This window comes from Sorex fumeus, unplaced genomic scaffold (genome assembly GCF_029834395.1).
Source record: "Sorex fumeus unplaced genomic scaffold, SorFum_2.1 ptg000024l, whole genome shotgun sequence".
NCBI lineage: Eukaryota > Metazoa > Chordata > Mammalia > Eulipotyphla > Soricidae > Sorex > Sorex fumeus.
This window is the reverse complement of record NW_026606081.1, coordinates 9426565-9438254: the sequence shown is the minus strand read 5'-3', so window position 1 is coordinate 9438254 and position 11690 is coordinate 9426565. Positions and strand designations below refer to the sequence as shown.

Genomic DNA, 11690 nt, shown 5'->3' with positions numbered 1-11690 from the left:
ACATTACTGGTGCCTGCTCAAGCAAATTGACGATTAACGGGAAGTTAATGGTGAGTAGGATAGTTGATCAAGTGATCAAGTGTGATTAATCTTTAGGTAACATGGTTAAAGTTTATGGTATTTATGTACAAAGTTACTGCACCCACCATCCCTGAAGTGCCAGAAACCTCCACTAACTATCCCTCTGACCAACCTCACAACTCCCATTTCTTGCTTTACTGCTTGGTAATTGACCCAGTTTTTTTTTCTAAAACTATTTTTAATTTACATAGGTACAGAAACAATATGTGAATTGGACATGCATTTATTCTCCTACAGAAACTATCCTACTCACCATTACAAATGTGCAAAATTGGTGTTACTGATATCATGGATAGCTTATTTTTAAATAGATTCCCAGCCCATCCCCACCCCAAGAATGAGTGGCATACTCATTGCCTCTTTTGCAAACCACAACACCCAAAAGGAGAGAGAAAACAAAAGGAAATTCCCTGTCACAGAGTCAGGGTGGGATGAGGGGGGATGGGGATGAGAGGGATACTGGGATCCCTGGTGGTGGAAAATGGGCACTGGTGGAGGGATGGGTATTTGATCATTGTATAATTGAAGCCCAAGCACAACTGTACCTCATGGTGTTTCACTAATAAAAAATTTAAAAAAAAAAAAGAATGAGTGGCTTAGTTAAGGAAACAATGGAAGCCGTTCTATCCATATTTTTTATATCACTCTAATGAGGCTAGAATAGGAGAGCCATAAGTTTAAAAATAAAAAAAGGTAGAACCAGATATCAGCCTCATTCCTTCCAGTCCCTTAAACGTGGAATGCAAAATTTGTTAAGGACAATAACCCCAAAGCAAAATCAACACAATTTCTCATGTAAATGAGAGTAATGAAATTGGCCTTACCTATCAAAAATATAGCATTTCCTTCAAAAAATGATTTCAAAAAGAAAGAATAAATAGCAATCAAATAACCTAATAATGTTTTCTCAGGTAGTTTGGCAGAAAAGATGTGACAGGCTTAAGTGAGGACACACACACACACACACACACACACAGAGGCCCAAGCTACCTGGAGCGGCTCTCTGGGTTTGGTTGGCACACTGTGCTTGATTCATACTATAAAAAGAAATCAGCGTCTTCATTGGGATCTGGAAAAAGCAAGATGATTTGGAGTCTATAATCCAGGGAAGATATACTTAACGATTTCGGGGTGAAAAATCTGGGGGACTGATTTAAAATAGGTTTTGGCAGTAAGAAGAAGAGGAAGATCAACTTCCTTTATGAGAGAAGAGATAATTATATGGCTTTAAATTTTTGAGAGAAGTAGAACTTTGATAAATAACTGAGCATGCAGATAATGGCTCAGTATGATGCTATACCCCTGTGAGGATGAAAATAAGGATTCAATGGGATGGGAGACAAGAGCAGGTAAGGAAGCTTTTTCATCTTCTCTGAGACTACCTTCAATCTCTAACTTGTCTTCCCCTTCTTTCCGCCTGTGCTTCCGTCTCTCTCTTTTGTTATACTGATTCTCATTTTCATTAGGCCATAACATGTTTAAAATTATTACAAGAAATTTGCTGCTTATTATAATTATTGAAGATCTAACATTGGCAAGTTGAACCTCTGTATGTCCTTTTACACAATAAGTCTCTAGTGAAGTTTCCTCTTAATTGTCTCTGACATTCAAATTGTTTACTTGTTCCAAGGTTGGAGAGAAAATACTATGGGTTAAGGAGCTAGCCTACACAAGGTCAGCCTGGGTTTGATTCCTGAATTCACATATGTCTCTCTTGACAACACCAGGAGTGATCTCTGAGCTGAGGGCCAGGAGTAAACTCTGAACACTGCTGTGGCCCCCAAACCAAAGGAAATAAAAAAAAATTGTTTTGTTGTTTACACACAGCTCTAAATGGGTGGGGGAAATGGGGAGTTTACAAATTGCAGTTATCCATCAATTCAAAGCCTAACAATCTAGAGACTCACTACTCACCAAAGCACTTTTATAATTTGTGTTCATTTATGACTGTCTAAGTAGGGACTGAGCAGAGATAAACCCTGTCGTAATGTGGCTTTAGAAATGATTCCTCTTGGGTTAGACTTTTTTTTAAAGTTAAAAAGTGACTCAACGTTAGTAATCATCTTAAAATAGCCTAAAACGGGTTTTAATTATTTCATAAATATTTATTTAAACATGTACAATTAAGTAACATTTGGAAAAGCAGCAAAACTTTGGGTAAAACTTTGGATAAACTCTTTCAAAGACTGACATATGTTTGAAGACTGAAAGATGTTGAAGTTATACTAGATCACTATTCTATTTGTGACCTTAGAAGCCCGTTAGTCCCTAAGAGGCAAAGCATTGGGTACTGTAGCATCAATTATCAGTAGAGGGACAAGCTACACTGTCTTCCACCAAACCCTGGATGTTCATTCCTTAGTGGACTCCAGGGACCTTCGATCTGTCCTCACTGTGGGAAGCATTTTGGTCTGAATAGGGACTTCATTTCGTTTTCAGCTTCTTCAGAGTGGGAGCATAGGTTAATATCCATATAGAAAATTCTGATGATTTCAGGAGAGCTACACTCTTTTCATGCTTTACATGTGCAAAATAGTAGTTCTTTTGGGAGAGAGTAGCTTGCTGTTTAATGCAACCCCAGAAAGAAAATTGCAAGGACATGAGCTTTCTTCAGTGATTTCTTTGACTGATTTATGCAAATCAGGACATTTTTTTATTCTTCACTAATAAGAAGGAATTCCATTCAATATACTTGCTCTGTGGGGTAAATATAAGTACATGTGTGTATGTGCGTGTTTACTAAAAGTGTCCTTGAACATAGTAACTGAGCATTTAACACCCGCATTTACAGATTGGGGGGGGGGGGGGAACCTCAGCATCATTCGTTAAGTCTTTGTTCCGTCTCTCATAAATCAACCAGGACTTTAAAGGTCCGTTTCAGGATTCTTGGCACTCTAGAAGCAGCTCTAGACCTCAGTCAGAACTGCCCGAAGAATTGATGTCGACCAAAGAAAACATCGCAGTGAAGACAGAACCCCGCAAACACACCTGAGGGGCGGGTGGGGGTGGCGGGTGGAGACGGTCAGGCAAAGTCCCCCTTCTTTGTCGCCCCGAAATAAGGCAAGTGCCGAGCGTCAGCTCAGCACGTGCGCCCCTCAGCCCTGCGCCCTCCGCGGCCCCGGACCCCGCCGCCCTCGAACCCCTCCTCGCCCGGCCCGGCGCTTCTCCCGTTCAACTCCGCGTCCGCCCTCGCCCGCCGCTCGCGTACCCTCCCCCCCGCCCCCGGCCCCCACTCCGCCCCGCCAGCACCCCGGGGGGCTCCGGAGTCGGGCCACGTCCCCAGCGTGCCGGGAGAGGCCGCCTGGGGGCGCAGCGGGCCGGATCGAGGGACGGGGCGGAGGCTCCCGCCGCCGCCTCCTCACGGTCCCCTCAGCCGCCGCCTCCTCAGGGTCCTCTCAGTCGCCGCCTCCTCACGGTCCCCTCAGCCGCCGCCTCCTCAGGGTCCCCTCAGCCGCCTCCTCCTCACGGTCCCCTCAGCCGCCGCCTCCTCGGGGTCCCCTCAGTCGCCGCCTCCTCAGGGTCCCCTCAGCCGCCGCCTCCTCAGGGTCCCGTCAGTCGCCGCCTCCTCAGGGTCCCCTCAGCCGCCGCCTCCTCAGGGTCCCGTCAGTCGCCGCCTCCTCAGGGTCCCCTCAGCCGCCGCCTCCTCAGGGTCCCCTCAGCCGCCGCCTCCTCAGCGCCGCGTCGCCGCCTGCCTCGCGCCCTCCGCGGGCCCGGGAGCCCCTCAGCGCGGCGGCGGGGCCGTGGGGGGCCGCCACATGGGGACTTAGCGCCACGGCGGCCGCAGTGGCCGCGGCGGAGCCGCCCGCCGGGCCCGTCCCCCCGGGGGCGCGGGGCGCGGCCAGCCCGGCCCCGAGCCAGGCGGGCGGGCGGCGGCGGCGCGGCTGGAAGATGGCGCCCTCGGGCCCGGGCAGCGTCCGGCGGCGCTGCCGGCGGCTGCTCTACTGGATCCCGGTGGCGTTCATCGGCCTCCTGCTCGGCTGGTCCTACTACGCCTACGCGCTGCAGCTGTGCCTCGGTGAGTGGCCGCCCCGGGACGCGGACGCCGCCCCCCGCTCTCGGAGCGCGCGACCCCCGGACCGTCCCGGGACGCGCCCCCGCCCCGGTCCCCTGAGCGCGCGCCCCCCCCCCCGACCGTCGGGAGACTCGGACCCTCCCGAGCGCTCGCCCCACTCATCCCGTCGCCACGCCCCCAGGACCGTCCTGGGACGCGGACCCTCAGCCCCCGGGGTGCGAGTCTCCCGGACTCTCCCGGGACGCCGACCCATCCCCCCGGCCGTCCCGGGACGCCCACCCCCACCCCCCGCCACCTCCCGTGCGGCAGCTCCGAGCACCGCGCCGACCCCGGGCGCCCCCTGCAGTGCCCACTGAGCACCTCTGTGCTGCCTGCCGGGGGGACCCCTGCACCTGCAGCGCAACTCGGGCGACCGAGTCACCTCCACGCACCCAGCCCCCTCGCGCGCACTGCCTGGACAACCTCTCCCCCCACCCCCCGCTCCCAGCCGAACCCCCTCCCCGACACACCCCCCTCCAAGCCCCGACCGGACCGTCCGAGGAAGGGGAGGCCCCGAGGCTGAAGGGCCCCGCACGAGCAGAGCTGGCTGTGGCCTCGGTGCTGATGCGAGCCCTCCCCGAGTTGTCCCCTGAATCTACTTTGCAGGACGTTTGGGGCAGCACTCGAGGCGGTTGGCTTGATCTGGGTGGGTTGAAGGTGCTGCCTGGATGATTGGAGGGTTTCCAGTTGGACCCTTTCTAGTTAACGGAAGATGGGGCGGTGGGAGCGTGATGAGCTTCTAGAAAGGATTTTCTTAGCCCTGTGCAATAGGCAGGACCAGAAATGACATGCAAGGACAATGGGAGCATCAGTAAAGAGGGCCCCTTCTGAGGTTCGTTGGCCTGAGAGCCCAGGGCCCAGGTCCGAGTTGTAGGTCCTCAAATCATGGGTTGAAGATGCTGTCAGTGGTGATGACTTTTTTTTTTTTATTAGTGAAACACCATGAGGTACAGTTGTTGATTTACAAATTTTTGTGCTTGGGTTTTGTCTATACAATGATCAAATACCCATCCCTCCACCAGTGCCCATTTTCCACCACCATGGATAATATCCCTCCCCCTACCATCCCCCCCATCCCACCCTGCCACTGGTAATGACTTTTTAAGCACTTGATTTTGCTCCATTCTGGACTGTAATTGTGTTCCCGGGTGAGAACAGACTTCTACCACCATTAGGGTTTTTATGAAAACTGATCAATGTTGTCAAAAAAAGATGTTAAAAGAGCTTTCTGCTGAGGGTGTGTGTGTGTGTGTGTGTGTGTGTGTGTGTGTGTGTGTGTGTGTGTGTGTGTTTCAACCTCTGGATTCTTGGAGGGGTGTGTGTGGGCCAGGGAGATGTGGTGTTCAACCTAAGAAAGTAACTTCTGCCCTGCACAATTTGAGTCTTGGGACAGAGACAGAATGAAAAGTGGTCTGTTTAGGAGAACCTTCTCAATCCTTCTCAAAACTTCAGGATTCAGACTCCAATGTGGGAAGTCATCATACCTAAAAATGTTACTCCTTGTGAGAAATCGAAGGTGTCAGTTTAATGCACCTATTATGCTAATACAGTATAATCATCACTTATATAACCTTTAAGAGAATTACACTAACTTCCCATTTGATTTGCTTTTAAGACTTTCTGTTTTGAAGGGAGAGAGAGAGAGAGAGAGAGAAAGAGATTCAAGGTCAAGGACTGGTGGGAATGCTTAGAATGCAGGAGGCCCTGGTAGATCCTGGTACCAAAAGTCATTGGAACATGTGATATTCAAATAATGCACTAATATGTATAGGAAGAAAGTTTTTAGAAACATTGATACCTGGATAATTAATAATTACTAAAATAGCATGCCTTAAGTAGACTGCATGTTACATAACTATTAAAAACCTAGGTTGTATATCCTTTCATCGCCGTCTTAAAAGCAGTAACCAGTTCGTTTGTTTTTTCTTTAATTTTTTTTGAGTCATCATGAAATGCAGAGTTATAAGCTGATTATGGTCTGTTTTCAGTCAGGGAGTGTTCCAACACCCATCCCTCCACCCTGTTTTAATTAGTGTAACTGGTGCAAAAGAGGAAGGTCCTCAGAGGCCTTCAATTTCCAAACAGGCAATTGATTCTCTTTTGTTATCACATTAGACTGAGGGGCTGGAGCAATAGCACAGCAGTAGGGCGTTTGCCTTGCACGCAGCCAACATGGCCCACCCGAGTTCGATTCCTCCACCCCTCTCAGAGAGACTGGCAAGCTACCCGTGGCGAATTCGATATGCCAAACACAGTAACAACAAAGTCTCACGATGGAGACGTTAATGGGCCCGCTCGAGCCAAATCAATGAACAATGGGAGGACAGTGACAGTGACGGTGATTAGGCTGAGATGCTTAGCCTGATGCAATGTCTTCTGTCCATAAGGAGGAGCATGTGAGGGCAGGGAAAGCTTTACTTACTTCACTTCTTTTGCAAACACCCTCACATAGGTGCATGGGAAATCTTATTATACTGGGTAGACAGGTGATGGGGGAGGAATATACTGAAAAAATTATTATTTTATATGGACCTTATATATTTAAGATAAGTATAATCCACATGTATCCATGAAATACATATCACTTTTATATTGACTAAGAGAGAATTTTTTTTCAAATTTCCCAAGGAATATATATTATCAGTTACTCGTTACTATACCTGATTATAGCACAGTGGGTAGGGTGTTTGTCTTGCATGCTGCCGAGACGGCCGACCCGAGTTCGATTTCTCCCCCCCCCCCCCCTTGGAGAGCCTGGCAAGCTACTGAGAGTATCTCGCCCGCACAGCAAAGCCTGGCAAGCTACCCGTGACATAGTAGATATGCCAAACACAGTAACAACAAGTCTCACAATGGAGACGTTACTGGGCCTGCTTGAGCAAATTGATGAATCTTGGGAGGACAGTGACAGTGTGAGTGATACCTGATGATCATAGTGGCATTTCCTATCATTTCTTGTTACTTTAACCTGACGCAATGCATGTTATGTTAAATGCAATGAGTGGTCTTGAATGAACAAATAAATTATTTAGAGGCATTATCTCTGAGATTGTCAGAAAATTTTATCATTTTTTCTACGAAAAATGTTTTATCATTTTTTTCTATGAAAATAAATAGTAATTGTATGGAGGATCTCAACCTAGAGTATAGAGAAGAAGTTGAAGCTGAAATTTGGGTTTAGAGACTGACTATGGCATTTGGAAGCTTGTGTTGCTTTGGAAAGGTGGGAAGTTGAAATTAACTGAACAATTCTTTTATAGTCACTAGGAAAGATGGCAGTGTGTCAGACACACAAAACCCGTATTCTTCCTTCCCATGACACAAACAAAGCAAAAGAATGCCAACTTTCCCTTTCCCTTCCCACCAGCCTTCCTCCCAGCATTAATTACTTCTCAGACTGCCCTGTCCTTTGTGGAGTCTTTCCTCTTGTAAGTTGCAATTTATCATCCAGTTTTCCAAATTTCATCTCTCAAACATTAGCCAGGCTTGAAACCAGGTGGTGGGGGCCTGGGCAAGAACTGCAGTAGTTAACAAACAGAATAGAGCTAACAGGGTGATTTATCCTGGTCCTCCTGCATCTGCTGTCAGCTGGGGATGACCCTGAATATAAATTATTCTCTGCCCTTTGCTGAATGAACTGTAATTTAGGAGTAGTGCTTATCCTGGTATCCATGGAAACTGGAGATAATGATTCTCATTACAGTTTGTTTCTATATTTAACAACATGTATGTGTGGCTCTGTAGGCACTTTTTCAGTTAGCATAATGTTTGCTTAGTATTTGTAGTTTATAAAAATAAGTCCATACTTCATTTTGGCATGTGTGTATTTAAAATACATAGAATATGTATTTTGTATAAGTGAAATGTTTGGGGTAAGTTTCCTTTCTGAACCACCAAAGAAAGGATAGGACTGATAATTCTTATAATCATTCAAAATGTGTTTATTTATTCTGTTAACTAGGCTCTTTTGTTCAGCTTTTTCTTCCAACATCCTTCTCTCTCCTTACTGCTCTTTTCATGCTTGTTTTTTGTATGTCTTATCTGTCTTGGATCCCTTTATTAGTTAAGATTAGATCATTTTCTATAAATAAAGATAAATTCAAAAGATAACATTTTAAGATGGTATCTGTGGATGTGAAATTAGAGTAAAAGTAGTGTTCAGCCTCATCCATGCTTAAGTGATGTGCATACTAGATATGCATGTATGTTGCACAGATCCATATAGCTGTTGGACTGTTACTGGGTAGCCTTGCTAGTTAAAGAAGACAACTGAAGTTTTCCTTTGTAAGTACAAACATTTAGAATTTTTGAGCTACTTTATATTTTTTAATTTTTCAAGGAGTCAGTTATAAAATCATTTATAAAGTTTGTGTGAAATCATAAAAGACCCCGTATAGACGAAACCATAAAAAAATAAAATAAAATGAAAAAAATAAAAAACTGAGAGAAATCTTACTACCTAACTGTTGAGTCTCTACTATAGAGCCATAGCAATCAAAACAGTATGGTATAGAATAAAAATATTATTTCTAACCAATGAGTCAGTATAGAATATCTAAGGATAAACCCCCATATGTATGGTCAGATAATTTTTGACAAAGGAGTTGAGAGCATGAAGTGGAGTAAAGAGAGCCTTTTCAACAAATGGTGTTGCAAGAAACTAAAGCTGGGTCCGTATCTCAGACCTTACACAGAAGTCAGTAGCTTAGACCTGAATCTATAAAGTACACTGAGAAAAATATAAGCAGAATGCTCCCAGACCTAGACCTCTAAGAAGGCTTTAATGATATGATGCCATTGGCAAAGTCTACAGAGTCAAAACTAAACAAATGGGACTACATCAAACTTAAAAGTTTCTGTATGGAAAAAGAGACATGGGCTAAAACTAATGACAGCTGAGTGGGAGAAAATATTTGCACTCAACACATCAGATAAAAGGTTGATATTCAAGATTTTAAAGTACTTAAAAGATCAACAACAAGAACAAACCTAAAATCCCCATCAAAAAACAGGGAGAGGAAATGAACAGACACCTGTCTGAGGAAAACACATGGATGGTCAACAGGCACATAAAAAAATGATCATCATTACTTATTACTAGAGAAATCCAAATCATGACGACAATGAGATATCATCTTACACCAGTGAGACTGTCACATACCAAAAATACTAAGAACAATTTCTGTTGGTGGGGTGTGGTTAAAATAAACACTCATCCACTGCTGGTGAGATTGTTGTCTTGTTCAACTCCTATGGAAAACAATATGGAGGGTATTCAGTAAACTCAGAATTAAGCTCCTATATGACCCAACAATCCCACTTTTGGATATCTTTCCCCAGAACAGAAAAATATTCATTCAAAAGAACTTATGCACAGCATTATTCATAGCTGCACAGTACAATAACTAAGATTTGGAATCAAGCTAGATAATCAACAACAGGTAAGCAGATCATGAAGATGTACTGTACTATATATATATACAACAGAATACTGCACAGTATAAAGATGTTGAATATAAGGGATGATGAAATCATGCAGTTCGCTGCAAGACTTGGATGGAACTGGAAGACATCATGTGAAACAAAGTAAACCAGAGAAAGGATAAACACAGGATTATATGTGGCATTTAGAGTAACTGGTTGAGGGAATGCAGTGTTCTAAAGGGTAGGATACCGAGATCAACCTTGGTTCCATAGAACAGGAAGGAGAAGGAATGAAAGAGTAGAGTGGAGGAAGAGAAGCAACAAATGAGAAGCACCAGGGGCCAGGTCAGGAGATTAAGGTGCAAAGGTAGTATTAAGGAATGACAGCCAAATATGAAAATCACAGAACAACACTGAAATTAAGAGACCCAAATATTAACAACTGAACCTAGAAAGGTGCATGTCAAGAGGGCAGGCTGGGTGACTAGAGGTTATATGGGAGGGAACCTGGGAACACTGGTGGAGGGAAGTTGACACTGATGGTGGGATATGTGCTGAAATATAGTATGTCTAAAACCCAGTGATAAGAAAACTCTCTAAATCATAGTACTTTAATAAAAAATAAAATTTTAAAATTTTATTAAGAAGAGAAAAAATATTAACTACTTGCTAAAGTCTTTTCCAGTAATTAAGCAGAAGATGAGAGAATGCTGTTCATGAGAAATCATTACCTAGGGAAGGTTGAAATCCATTTCAGGTAGAAGGTAGAAGGCTTGAGTAGGGTTTATTCAAAACCATTTATTGAAAAATGCCAAGTACTTTCCCCCACAGAAATTATTTGGAGGATTAAGTCAAGATTTTTTCCTATTAGCTAAGGAAGAAACGAAATTGCCTCTGGGTGGGGAAAAACAGGAAGTTCCTGTCTTAAAGTTTGACTTGGAGACCATACCAGTGGTGCTCAGGTCTTACCCCTGACTCTGCACTTAGTGATTATTCCTGGTGGGGCTGGTGGACTTTATGGTATGCTGGAGATTTAACCCTGATCAACTGTGTGCAAGGTAAGTGTCCTGCCTGCTATCCTGTCTCTCCAGTCCTGGACCCTTCTCTCTTGGGCATGAGGAGAAAGACTGCACTCAGCAGAGTACCAAAATAAACAGAAATAGAAAATGAAATCCCACCCCTAAAAGTCTGTGAATTAATTGCTAGGTTAATAATCAGGGGAGCACGCGGTGCTCGCCGACTCGGTGCACCTCGCCTGGAACCTGACTGCCACCCTGGACGCGGTGGTCTTCTCCAGAGTCACCAACAACGTGGTTTTGGAAGAGCCTTTACTAGTGGGCATTGATGGCTTGCTCAAAGGCAGCACGTACAACCTTTTACTCTGTTGTTCCTGTGAAGTTCCTGTTGGTTTTCATCTATATTCAACCCATGCTGCCATGGCTGCCTTAAAAGGCCACTTTTGCCTTTCCAGTGACAAAATGGTGTGCTATCTCTTGTCAACAAAAGCCATAGTGCCTGCGTCCAAGATGGAGATTTACAACATCCCTCTCGAAGAGAAGGTGTTGGAGCTGAAAGAGAAGATAATGTTAACACATGTCCGCTTAAATTCACTGATGAAGATTCCGAAGGACGTGGCTCCTGTGAAGTCCAAGACAGAAAACTGACCCAGGATCAAGAGTCAAGGATACCCTTGTACGCCGAGTACAAGGGTCAGAACATTGCTGTCTGTCCTTTCAGCTGGAATTGCCATCTTCCAGTAAATTGTAAAAATGACCAACACAAAGGGAATGAGGAGGGATACCCGCTACATGTTCTCTAGACCTTTTAGAAAGCATGGAGTTGTTCATTTGGTGACATTCATGAAGATATGCAAGGAAGGTGATATTGTAGACATAAAGGGAATGGGCACTGTCCAAAAAGGAATGCCCCGCAGATGTTGCCAGGGCAAAACTGGAAGGGTCTGCAGTGTTACCCAGAATGCTGTTGGCATTGTTGTTAACAAACAAGTCAAGGACAAGATACTGACAAGAGAATTTATGTTCATAATGAGCATTATTATGCACTCTTAAGAGTTGTGATGACTTCCTGAAGTGGGTGAAGGAAAATGGTCAGAAAAAGAAGGAAGCCAAAGAGA

At 45.0% G+C, this 11690-nt stretch overlaps 3 protein-coding genes across 3 annotated transcripts in view; all 3 read left to right on the top strand.

Moving 5' to 3' along the window:
- Positions 1–1369: 1369 nt before the first annotated feature.
- Positions 1370–3848, top strand: LOC130023693 (proline-rich proteoglycan 2-like). Its single transcript, XM_056114279.1, has 2 exons — positions 1370–1430; positions 3142–3848. The coding sequence occupies exons 1-2, from the start codon at positions 1370–1372 to the stop codon at positions 3846–3848; spliced, it is 768 nt and encodes a 255-aa protein (XP_055970254.1).
- A 116-nt stretch (positions 3849–3964) lies between these two features.
- Positions 3965–11690, top strand: part of ZDHHC2 (zinc finger DHHC-type palmitoyltransferase 2) — a 77135-nt gene continuing 69409 nt past the window's right edge. The window contains exon 1 of the mRNA XM_056114144.1: positions 3965–4096. Coding sequence (XP_055970119.1) covers positions 3970–4096 — 127 coding nt within the window. The 5' untranslated portion in view covers positions 3965–3969. The remainder of the gene's footprint in view (positions 4097–11690) is intronic.
- On the top strand, positions 9658–11220 carry LOC130023468 (protein Mis18-beta-like). Its single transcript, XM_056113987.1, has 3 exons — positions 9658–9718; positions 10775–10922; positions 11028–11220. Exons 1-3 carry the CDS (start codon positions 9658–9660, stop codon positions 11218–11220), a joined length of 402 nt encoding a protein of 133 aa, XP_055969962.1.